This window comes from Cynocephalus volans, chromosome 10, assembly GCF_027409185.1.
Source record: "Cynocephalus volans isolate mCynVol1 chromosome 10, mCynVol1.pri, whole genome shotgun sequence".
Classification (NCBI taxonomy): Eukaryota; Metazoa; Chordata; class Mammalia; order Dermoptera; family Cynocephalidae; genus Cynocephalus; species Cynocephalus volans.
Genome location: NC_084469.1, coordinates 78,228,826 through 78,240,312, shown reverse-complemented (window position 1 = coordinate 78,240,312; position 11,487 = coordinate 78,228,826). Strand labels below are relative to the sequence as shown.

Here is an 11,487-nt window from a genome sequence, read left to right as displayed (position 1 = left end):
TCATCTTGAGGTTCATGTGAAACTAGCGTCAACCTATTTTAATTTCTTTTTTCAGGTCAGGGCCTGAAACATTCTTTTGAGGGGAAAGGATGTAAAAGAATTCAAGATTGCTCTATTTGAAAGCCTTTTCCACCAAAACTAGCCTCATACCTTTATGCAGCACATATTTAACCAAGGAAAGAAAACAGGGAAACTGCTTTTTTATTTCTCCTCACTATGTACATATTCAATTATTATCTTAAACACTGTCTCTAATATCTGCTGTTTTTGTTTTGGATAGTATTTTGTCTACATAAGGAGCTGCCCTTTCCAAAGAGAAGCCCTGGAATCTAAAATTCTCAGTACAATTAATTTATTTGTGTCTTCTATTATGATCTCTTGCTATGACAATAAAATTTTTTACTACTTTCTCATAAAAAAGAAAATATGGATTTCAACAATGAGATGTGTTTCTCGCAAAATGACAGGCTAATAAGGGCAGAATCTTGGGACCCATAAACTGCTCCCTATTTCACCTACCAATTTCCACATTGAAACATTTTACTCAGAACATCCATATTCATTCTGGGGGTAAAGTCTTCATGTTCATTTTGGGAGTTCATAAATAGACCAAAGGTTCATGCAGGTCACTGTTCACCTCTGCTCCTAAAAACCCAAGCATTCATTGCATCCCAAATCCTTTTCAGGTGGAACTAGAACACCACATTAACAGAATGAAGAAAAAAATACACGTGGTCAACTAAATTAATGCATTAAAAAAATCTGACAAAATTCAATAAACTTTTATAATAAAACACTCAACAAATAGAATTAGAAAGAAACTTCCTCAACATAGCAAAAGCCACATATTTAAAAAAAAAAAAAAAAAAACACAGCCAACATTATACTCACTGGCCAAAGACTAAAGTCTTTTTCTCTAAGATCAGGAACATGACAAAGAGGCACACCATCTCCACTTCTATCCATCAGAGTACTGGAAGTTCTAGCCAGAGGAATTAGGCAAGAAAAAGATATAAAAGCATCCAAACTGGAAGGAAAGAAGTGAAATTTTCTCTGTTCACAAACATGATCTTATATAGAAAACTCTAAAGAACTAAAAAACAAATTCAGCAAAGTTGCAAGTTACCAAATCAATATGCAAAAATCAATGTGTTTCTATATACTAATAATGAAAAATCTGAAAAGGAAATTAATAAAACTCTGTTTACAATAGCATCTGAAAGAATAAAATATTTAGGGATAAACTTAACCAACAAGGCAAAAGACTTGTACACTGAAAACAACAAAACATTGCTGAAAGAAATTAAAGGTGCCTGACCACACCTCTCAGCATTGGACAGCCTCTAGGCAACAAATCAACAGAGTAACCGTTATTTTTTCAGAAGGAGAAAAGAAATCTAGGGTAACGAGAGTGGGGGTGGGGGAGAAGGGGATGGGGAGAGAATGAAAAAAGGGCATAAAGAATAACTATGATTTGTAACAATATATATGCTAGGAATATTGATTTGATCAACATCTCAGTGTTGAACCCCAAAAATATGTATAATTAATTTTGACTCAATAAAAATTTTTTTTAAAAAGAAATTAAAGGTGTCACAAATTAACTGAAAGACATTCATGTTCCTGGATTGGGAGACTTAATATTGTTAAGATGTCAGTACACTACCCAAGCCAATCCCCATCAAAATCTCAATGACCTTTTTTTTTTTTTTTTTTTTTTTTGTTTTTTTTTTTTTTTTTTTTTTTTTTAAATTTTATTTTGTCGATATACATTGTAGCTGATTAATGCTCCCCATCACCAAAACCTCCCTCCCTTCTCCCTCCCCCCTCCCCCCCAACCATGTCCTTTCTGTTTGTTTGTTGTATCAACTTCAAATAATTGTGGTTGTTATATCTTCTTACCCCCCCCCGTTTGTGTGTGTATGTGTGTATGTGTGTGTGTGAATTTATATATTAATTTTTAGCTCCCACCAATAAGTGAGAACATGTGGTATTTCTCTTTCTGTGCCTGACTTGTTTCACTTAATATAATTCTCTCGAGGTCCATCCATGTTGTTGCAAATGGCAGTATTTCATTCGTTTTTATAGCTGAGTAGTATTCCATTGTGTAGATGTACCACATTTTCTGTATCCACTCATCCGATGATGGGCATTTGGGCTGGTTCCAACTCTTGGCTATTGTAAAGAGTGCTGCGATGAACATTGGGGAACAGGTATACCTTCGACTTGATGATTTCCATTCCTCTGGGTATATTCCCAACAGTGGGATGGCTGGGTCGTATGGTAGATCTATTTGCAATTGTTTAAGGAACCTCCATACCATTTTCCATAGAGGCTGCACCATTTTGCAGTCCCACCAACAATGTATGAGAGTTCCTTTTTCTCCGCAGCCTCGCCAGCATTTATCGTTCATAGTCTTTTGGATTTTAGCCATCCTAACTGGGGTTAGATGGTATCTCAATGTGGTTTTGATTTGCATTTCCCGGATGCTGAGTGATGTTGAGCATTTTTTCATATGTCTGTTGGCCATTTGGATATCTTCCTTAGAGAAATGCCTACTTAGCTCTTTTGCCCATTTTTTAGTTGGGTTGCTTGTTTTCTTCTTGTAAAGTTGTTTGAGTTCCTTATATATTCTGGATATTAATCCTTTGTCAGATGTATATTTTGCAAATATTTTCTCCCACTCTGTTGGTTGTCTTTTAACTCTTTTAATTGTTTCTTTTGCTGTGCAGAAGCTTTTTAGTATGATATAATCCCATTTGTTTATTATTCCTTTGGTTGCCCGTGCTTTTGGGGTCGTATTCATGAAGTCTGTGCCCAGTCCTATTTCCTGAAGTGTTTCCCCTATGTTTTCTTTAAGAAGTTTTATTGTCTCAGGGTGTATATTTAAATCCTTAATCCATTTTGAGTTGATTTTAGTATATGGTGAGAGGTATGGATCTAGTTTCATTCTCCTGCATAACGATATCCAGTTATCCCAGCACCACTTGCTGAAGAGGCAGTCCCTTCCCCAGTGAATAGGCTTGGTGCCTTTGTCAAAGATCAGATGGCAGTAAGTGTGAGGGTTGATTTCTGGATTCTCTATTCTATTCCATTGGTCAGTGTGTCTGTTTTTATGCCAGTACCATACTGTTTTGGTTATTATAGCTTTGTAGTATAGCTTAAAGTCAGGTAGTGTTATGCCTCCAGCTTTATTTTTTTTGCTGAGCATTGCTTTGGCTATTCGTGGTCTTTTATTGTTCCATATAAATGTCTGAATAGTTTTTTCCATTTCTGAGAAAAATGTCTTTGGAATTTTGATGGGGATTGCATTGAATTTGTATATCACTTTGGGTAGTATGGACATTTTCACTATGTTGATTCTTCCAATCCAAGAGCATGGGATATCTTTCCATCTTCTTGTATCCTCTCTAATTTCTCTCAGCAGTGGTTTGTAGTTCTCATTATAGAGATTTTTCACCTCCTTGGTTAACTCAATTCCTAAGTATTTTATTTTTTTGGTGGCTATTGTAAATGGGCAGGCTTTCTTGATTTCTCCTTCTGCATGTTCACTATTGGAGAAAAGAAATGCTACTGATTTTTGTGTGTTGATTTTGTATCCTGCTACTGTGCTGAAATCATTTATCAATTCCAACAGTTTTTTTGTAGAGGTTTTAGGCTGTTCGATATATAGGATCATGTCATCTGCAAACAGGGACAGTTTGACTTCATCTTTTCCAATCTGGATGCCCTTTATTTCCTTCTCTTCTCTGATTGCTCTGGCTAGTACTTCCAACACTATGTTGAATAGGAGTGGTGAGAGTGGGCATCCTTGTCTAGTGCCTGTTCTTAAAGGAAAAGCTTTCAGCTTTTCCCCATTCAGGATGATATTGGCAGTGGGTTTGGCATATATGGCTTTAATTATGTTGAGATACTTTCCCTCTATACCTAACTTATAGAGGGTCTTTGTCATGAATGAGTGCTGAACTTTATCAAATGCTTTTTCAGCATCTATAGAGATGATCATATGGTCCTTGTGTTTGAGTTTATTAATATGGTGTATCACATTTATTGATTTGCGTATGTTGAACCAACCTTGCATCCCTGGGATGAATCCCACTTGATCGTGATGAATAATTTTTCGTATGTGTTGCTGTATTCTGTTTGCTAGTATTTTAGTGAGGATTTTTGCATCTATATTCATCAAGGATATCGGCCTGTAGTTTTCTTTTTTGGTTATATCTTTACCTGGTTTTGGTATCAGGATGATGTTTGCTTCATAGAATGAGTTTGGGAGATTTGCGTCCGTTTCAATCTTTTGGAATAGTTTGTAAAGAATCGGTGTCAATTCCTCTTTGAATGTTTGGTAAAATTCTGCTGTGAATCCATCTGGTCCTGGGCTTTTCTTTGTTGGGAGCCTTCTGATAACAGCTTCAATCTCCTTTATTGTTATTGGTCTGTTCAAATTTTCTACGTCTTCACGGTTCAGTTTTGGGAGCTTGTGTGTGTCCAGAAATTTATCCATTTCCTCCAGATTTTCAAATTTGTTGGCGTATAGTTGTTTATAGTAGTCTCGAATGATTCCTTGTATTTCAGATGAATCAGTTGTAATATCGCCTTTTTCATTTCTAATTTTTGTTATTTGAGTCTTCTCTCTTCTTTTTTTTGTTAGCCATGCTAATGGTTTGTCAATTTTATTTATCTTTTCAAAAAACCAACTTTTTGATTCGTTGATCTTTTGAATTGTTTTTTGGTTTTCAATTTCATTCAGTTCTGCTCTGATCTTAATGATTTCTTTCCGTCTGCTAACTTTAGGATTGGATTGTTCTTGTTTTTCTAGTTCTTTAAGGTGAAGTGTTAGGTTGTTCACTTGCCATCTTTCCATTCTTCTGAAGTGAGCATTTAATGCAATAAATTTTCCCCTCAATACTGCTTTTGCAGTATCCCACAGGTTTTGGTATGATGTATCATTGTTTTCATTAGTTTCAATAAACTTTTTGATTTCCTGCTTGATTTCTTCTTGGACCCATATGTCATTAAGTAGAATGCTGTTTAATTTCCATGTGTTTGCATAGTTTCCAGAGTTTTGTTTGTTATTAATTTCTAGTTTTAATCCATTGTGGTCTGAGAAGATACATGGGATAATTCCAATTTTTTTGAATTTATTGAGACTTGATTTGTGACCTAATATGTGATCTATCTTGGAGAATGATCCATGTGCTGATGAGAAGAATGAATATTCTGAGGTTGTTGGGTGGAATGTTCTGTAGATATCTGCCAATTCCAATTGGTCTAGAGTCTTGTTTAGATCTTGTGTTTCTCTACTGATTCTTTGCCTAGATGATCTGTCTAATATTGACAGTGGAGTGTTCAGGTCCCCTGCTATTATGGTATTAGTGTCTATTTCCTTCTTTAGGTCTAATAGAGTTTGTTTTATAAATCTGGCTGCTCCAACATTGGGTGCGTACATATTTATGATTGTTATGTCTTCTTGATGGATCAGTCCTTTTATCATTAAGTAGTGTCCCTCATTGTCTCTTTTTATGGTTTTTAGTTTAAAGTCTATTTTGTCAGATATAAGAATAGCCACTCCAGCTCGTTTTTCTTTTCTGTTTGCATGGTAAATCTTTTTCCATCCTTTTACTCTTAGTCTGTGTGAATCTTTATGGGTGAGGTGGGTCTCTTGTAGGCAGCATATAGTTGGGTCCTGCTTTTTGATCCAGTCAGCCAGTCTGTGTCTTTTAATTGGGGAATTTAAGCCTTTAACATTAAGAGTTGTTATTGAAAGGTGTTGATTTATTCCTAGCATTTTATTGGTTGTTTGGTTGTCTTAGGTGTCTTTTGTTCCTTGCTTTCTGATTTACTGTTTGGTTTCTTTGTTTGTTGGTTCCTTAGGTTGTAGATAGTGTTTTTGTTAGCTTGTTTTCTCTTCATGAATGCCATTTTTATTGTACTAGCGGGTTTAGATTTTTCTTTGGTTTTTATGGCAGTGGTAGTTATTTTTCAGGAACCAAACCCAGTACTCCCTTGAGGATTTCTTGTAAGGGTGGTCTTGTGGTAGTGAACTCCCGCAGTTTTTGTTTGTCTGAGAAATATACTATTTGCCCCTCATTTCGGAAGGATAGCCTTGCAGGGTAGAGTATTCTTGGCTGGCAATCTTTGTCTTTTAGTATTTTGAAAATATCATCCCATTCCTTTCTAGCTTTTAGGGTTTGTGATGAAAAGTCTGATGTTAACCTGATTGGGGCTCCCTTATAGGTGATTTGACGCTTCTCTCTTGCAGCTTTTAAGATTCTCTCTTTGTCTCTGAGTTTTGCCAATTTGACTATGACATGTCTTGGAGAAGGCCTTTTTGGGTTGAATACGTTTGGAGATCGTTGAGCTTCCTGGATCTGAAGATCTGTGATTTTTCCTATACCTGGGAAGTTTTCTGCCACTATTTTGTTGAATATGTTTTCAATGGAATCTCCATTTTCCTCCCCTTCTGGAATACCCATGACTCGGATATTTGAGCGCTTGAGGTTGTCTGATATCTCTCTCAGATTTTCTTCCATGTCCTTGATTCTTTTTTCTTTCTTTTTGTCTGCTTGTGTTATTTCAAACAGCCCATCTTCAAGTTCAGAGGTTCTCTCTTCAACTTCGACAAGCCTGCTGGTTAAACTCTCCGTTGTGTTTTTTATTTCGCTGAATAACTTCTTCAGTTCAGCAAGTTCTGCTACATTTTTTTTCAGGACATTGATTTCCTTGTATATTTCCTCTTTCAGATCCTGTATACTTTTCCTCATTTCATCATGATGTCTAGCTGAGTTTTCTTGTATCTCATTCAGTTTCCTTAGAATTATCACTCGAAATTCCTTATCAGTTATTTCAAGGGCTTCTTGTTCTATAGGATCTAGAGTATGAGATTTATTAACTTTTGGTGGTGTACTTTCTTGATTTTTTGTATTTCTGGTGTCTTTTTTTTGGTGTTTATTCATTGTGGCAGGGGGTTTCACAGTCCACCGGTTTAAGACTAATGACTAACTAGGATGTTGCTGTGGTTGCCAATTTGGTATGGCTCCCGCCGTGACTGCTCAGTTGGCCTCTAGTGTCTTGTGTGTGTGGTTGCCTCGGGTCTTGGGCTTCTCCCGGGATCCACCTTTCTGGTCAGCTTGTACTCTGCTGGGCTGGTGGATCACGTACCACAGGGTGTGTGATCTCTGTTGAGCTTTCACTTTCTGTACAGGACTTCTCCCCGTTCAGTGTGCTCTGGCCCAGGCTGTTAGAACGTGCAGTGGCGACCCCACCGGGTGTGTGGTTTCTGTCGAGTCTCCGCCTCCCTGGCCGCCCGTCTCCCCCCTCTGTGCACACTGTGCTGGGTTGGGGCGTGTCTTCTGCACCCCTCGTCTATCAGCTGGGCCTTCAAGACCCTGCTCAGCACCGCCTTGCCCAGGAAGTCTACCAGGTTTCTGCTAGGCACAGACGACCAGTCTCTCTGGGTGCCTTTGTAGCACTGTGTAGATCTTTCTCGGGTCTTGTTCACCTTTGTATCCCCCCGGTATAAACCGAGTCTAGTGCCCGCCTGCAGCCTGCTCTCCGGCAGGTTCAAGCAGACCTGGGAACTCTCCTACCACACTATTCCCAACCAGAAATTCGTTAGGCTTTTTTCCAAACTGGTGGTCGCAAAGATGGTATCTGCCTCCCAGTAACAGGAAGTTTACCGGGGCCGGAGTCCAGGGTGTGGTGGAGTGACAGTCGGCCCGCCCGTACTTCCTAGCCCTCCCAAAACTGGTCGGGACGCCCCACACCCCCAGCCCTGCCAGAGAACCGTGGAGGGAGTGGGAGAGGAGGTCGGCCCGCAGGGTCCGGAAAGCCCCGCGCCAGGCCAAGCAAATGGGCTCAGTGATGGCCGAGCAGGGCGGAGCTGCCCGCACCTGGGAAAATGGAGGCAGCACCGGGGCAATGAGTGGCCTGGTGGTGCAGGCGGGGAGCCGCGTGGGCATCCACCCCCCGAACAGAGCTTTGCCAGGGATCACTCACAGTGCTGTGCCAGGTCGGGCGCTCGCTCTGTCTCTGGTTTGTTGCCTTCCGTGTTCTCGGCGCTGCCGCCTCGGGCTGTTCAGTCGCGGCGCCGCTCGGGCGCTCCCAGGAGTCTTCTTTAATGCCGGCCTGAAACCTCGAATCCTGGATAGGGCAGCTGGCCTCCTTCAGTGCGGCCCCAGCCTCCGGGATCCTGGCTGCATCCACAGCAGCCCTGGCGCCGTGTTCCCTGTTTCAAGACTCGCTTTTGCAGCTAAGAATCAGTTCTTTTCCTGCTCCACACTTCAAAGCTGTTGCCTGTAAATGAGGCAGCCTCTCCAGCCGGGGGCAAAGTGGCGTTGAGCCCCCACGACCGGCCAGCAGCAGCAGTCCTCCCTTAAGAGATGGCCAGAGAAAGGTCCACAAGTTTCCCGGCTGCCTGAGGCCCAGTGGCCACCTTTTCCACCTCAGCTACTCCGCGCCAGCCGCCGCAGCCGCCGCCATCTTGAAACTCCTCAATGACCTTTTTTTGCATAAATAGAAAATACATCCCAAAATTTTTATGGAATCTCAACAGACCCCAACCCCACATAGCCAAAACAATCTTAAAAAAAAAAAAAAAAAAAAAAGTTGAAGGTCTCAGACTTCCTGATTTCAAAACTTACTATAAAGCCACAGTCATTAAAACACTGCAGTACTAGCATAAAGACAGACATATAGACCAATGGAAGAAAATAGAAAGCCCTGGGAGTGTGGCTTTCTCCTCTCCCCGCCATGGCGTGTGCTCGTCCACTGATATCAGTGTACTCCGAAAAGGGGGAGTCATCTGGCAAAAATGTCACTTTGCCAGCTGTGTTCAAGGCTCCCATTCGACCAGATATTGTCAACTTTGTTCACACCAACTTGCGCAAAAACAACAGACAGCCCTATGCTGTCAGTGAATTAGCAGGTCATCAGACCAGTGCTGAGTCTTGGGGTACTGGTAGAGCTGTGGCTAGAATTCCCAGAGTTCGAGGTGGTGGGACTCATCGTTCTGGCCAGGGTGCTTTTGGAAATATGTGCCGTGGAGGCCGCATGTTTGCTCCAACCAAAACCTGGCGCCGTTGGCACCGTAGAGTGAACACAACGCAAAAGCGGTATGCCATCTGCTCTGCCCTGGCTGCTTCGGCTTTACCGGCACTGGTGATGTCTAAAGGTCATCGTATTGAGGAAGTTCCTGAACTTCCTTTGGTGGTCGAAGATAAAGTTGAAGGCTATAAGAAAACTAAGGAGGCTGTTTTGCTTCTTAAGAAACTTAAGGCATGGAATGATATCAAAAAGGTCTATGCTTCTCAGCGAATGAGAGCTGGCAAGGACAAAATGAGAAACCGTCGTCGTATTCAGCGCAGGGGGCCCTGCATCATCTATAATGAGGACAATGGTATCATCAAGGCCTTCAGAAACATCCCTGGAATTACTCTGCTTAATGTAAGCAAACTGAACATTTTGAAACTTGCACCTGGTGGGCATGTGGGACGTTTCTGCATTTGGACTGAAAGTGCTTTCCGGAAGTTAGATGAATTGTATGGCACTTGGCGTAAAGCTGCTTCCCTGAAGAGTAACTATAACCTTCCCATGCACAAGATGATGAATACAGACCTTAGCAGGATTTTGAAAAGCCCAGAGATCCAAAGAGCCCTCCGAGCACCACGCAAGAAGATTCACCGCAGGGTCCTGAAGAAGAATCCACTGAAAAACTTGAGAATCATGTTGAAGCTAAACCCATATGCAAAGACCATGCGCCGGAACACCATTCTTCGTCAGGCCAGGAATCACAAACTCCGGATGGATAAGGCGGCAGCAGCAGCAGCAGCACTAGAGGCCAAATCAGATGAGAAGGGGGTTGCAGGCAAGAAGCCTGTAGTGGGGAAGAAAGGAAAGAAGGCTGTTGGTGTTAAAAAGCAGAAGAAGCCTTTGGGGAAAAAGGCTGCAGCTACCAAGAAACCAGCGGCTGAAAAGAAGCCAGCAGCTGAAAAGAAGCCAACAGAAAAGAAACCTGCCACAGAAGAAAAGAAGCCTGCTGCTTAAATTTATTTCGTAAAAGTCAAATCATTTTGGACAGCTTATTTTGAATAAAGACCTGATCAAAGAGGCAAAAAAAAAAAAAAAGAAAATAGAAAGCCCTGAAATAAACTCTCACATATATGGTCAAATGATTTTTTTTTTTTTTTCTCGATATACATTGTGGCTGATTATTGCTCCCCATCACCAAAACCTCCCTCCCTTCTCCCTCCCCCCCTCCCCCCCAACAATGTCCTTTCTGTTTGCTTGTCGTATCAACTTCAAGTAATCGTGGTTGTTATATCTTCTTCCCCCCCCCCCGGTTTTGTGTGTGTGTGTGTGTGTGTGAATTTATATATTAATTTTTAGCTCCCACCAGTAAGTGAGAACATGTGGTATTTCTCTAAATGATTTTTGACAAGAGTGCTAAAACTATTCAATAAGGAAAGGATAAAAAACTGGATATCCACAGTCAAAAAAAAAAAAAAGAAAAGAAAAGAAAGTTAGACCCTTACCTTTCACCACATACAAAAGTTAACTCAAAATGGATCAAAAATCTAAACATAAGAGCTAAAACTATAAAACTCTTAGAGGAAAACATAGGAAAGCCTTCATGACATTGGATTTGACAAGGATTTCTCAGATATAATACTAAAACTACAGGCAACAAAAGAAAAATTAGATAAGCTAAACTTCATTGAAATTAAAAACTTTGTGTATCAGAGGGCACTACCAACAGAGTACAAAAGCAACCCACATAAGTGGAGAAAATACTTGCAAATCACATATCTGATAAGGGATTGATGTTTAGAATATATAAAGAACTCCTGCAACTCAACAACAAAAAACAACTCGGTTAAAAAATAGACAAAGTACTTGAATAGACATCTCTCTAAAAAAAGATCTACAAATGGCCAATAAGCACATGAAAAGATGCTCACTATACTAGTCATTAGGGAAATAAAAATCCAAATCACAATAAGATAACATCTCACACTTGATAGGATGGCTATTTTCAAAAAACAATTTTTTCCCTTTTTTGGCAGCTGAGCAGTACAGGGATCAAACCCTGGACCGTGGTGTTATCAGCACCCTGCTCTAACCAACTGAGCTAACTGGTTGGCCCTCAAAAAAGTTTTTTTAAACAGAAAATAATAAGTGTCAACAAGAATATGGAGAAATGGAAATCTTTGTGCATTGCTGATGAAGATGAAAAATGGTGCAGCCACTATGGAAAATGGTATGATGGTTCCTCAAAAACATAAGCATAGAATTACAGGTTGAATATCCCTTACCCAAAATACTTAGGACCCAAAGTGTCTCAGATTTCACATTTTTTCAGATTCTGGAATATTTGCATATACATAATAAGAATCTTGGGGATGGACCCAAGTCTAAACACAAAACTCATGTACGTTTCATATACACACATAACCTGGAGGCAATTTTATAGAATATTTTTAATAATTT

At 40.3% G+C, this 11,487-nt stretch overlaps 1 protein-coding gene across 1 annotated transcript; it reads left to right on the top strand.

Annotated features, from left to right (window-relative positions):
- The first annotated feature begins 8,729 nt into the window (after window positions 1-8,729).
- LOC134388241 (large ribosomal subunit protein uL4) lies at window positions 8,730-10,105 on the top strand. Its single transcript, XM_063111129.1, has one exon. The coding sequence runs from the start codon at window positions 8,752-8,754 to the stop codon at window positions 10,042-10,044; it is 1,293 nt and encodes a 430-aa protein (XP_062967199.1). The 5' UTR covers window positions 8,730-8,751; the 3' UTR covers window positions 10,045-10,105.
- The last annotated feature ends 1,382 nt before the right edge of the window (window positions 10,106-11,487 follow it).

What these genes read in the sequence shown, in the direction of transcription:
- LOC134388241 (XM_063111129.1), top strand. Translation starts at nt 8,752, where the DNA reads ATGGCGTGTGCTCGTCCACTGATATCAGTGTACTCCGAAAAGGGGGAG.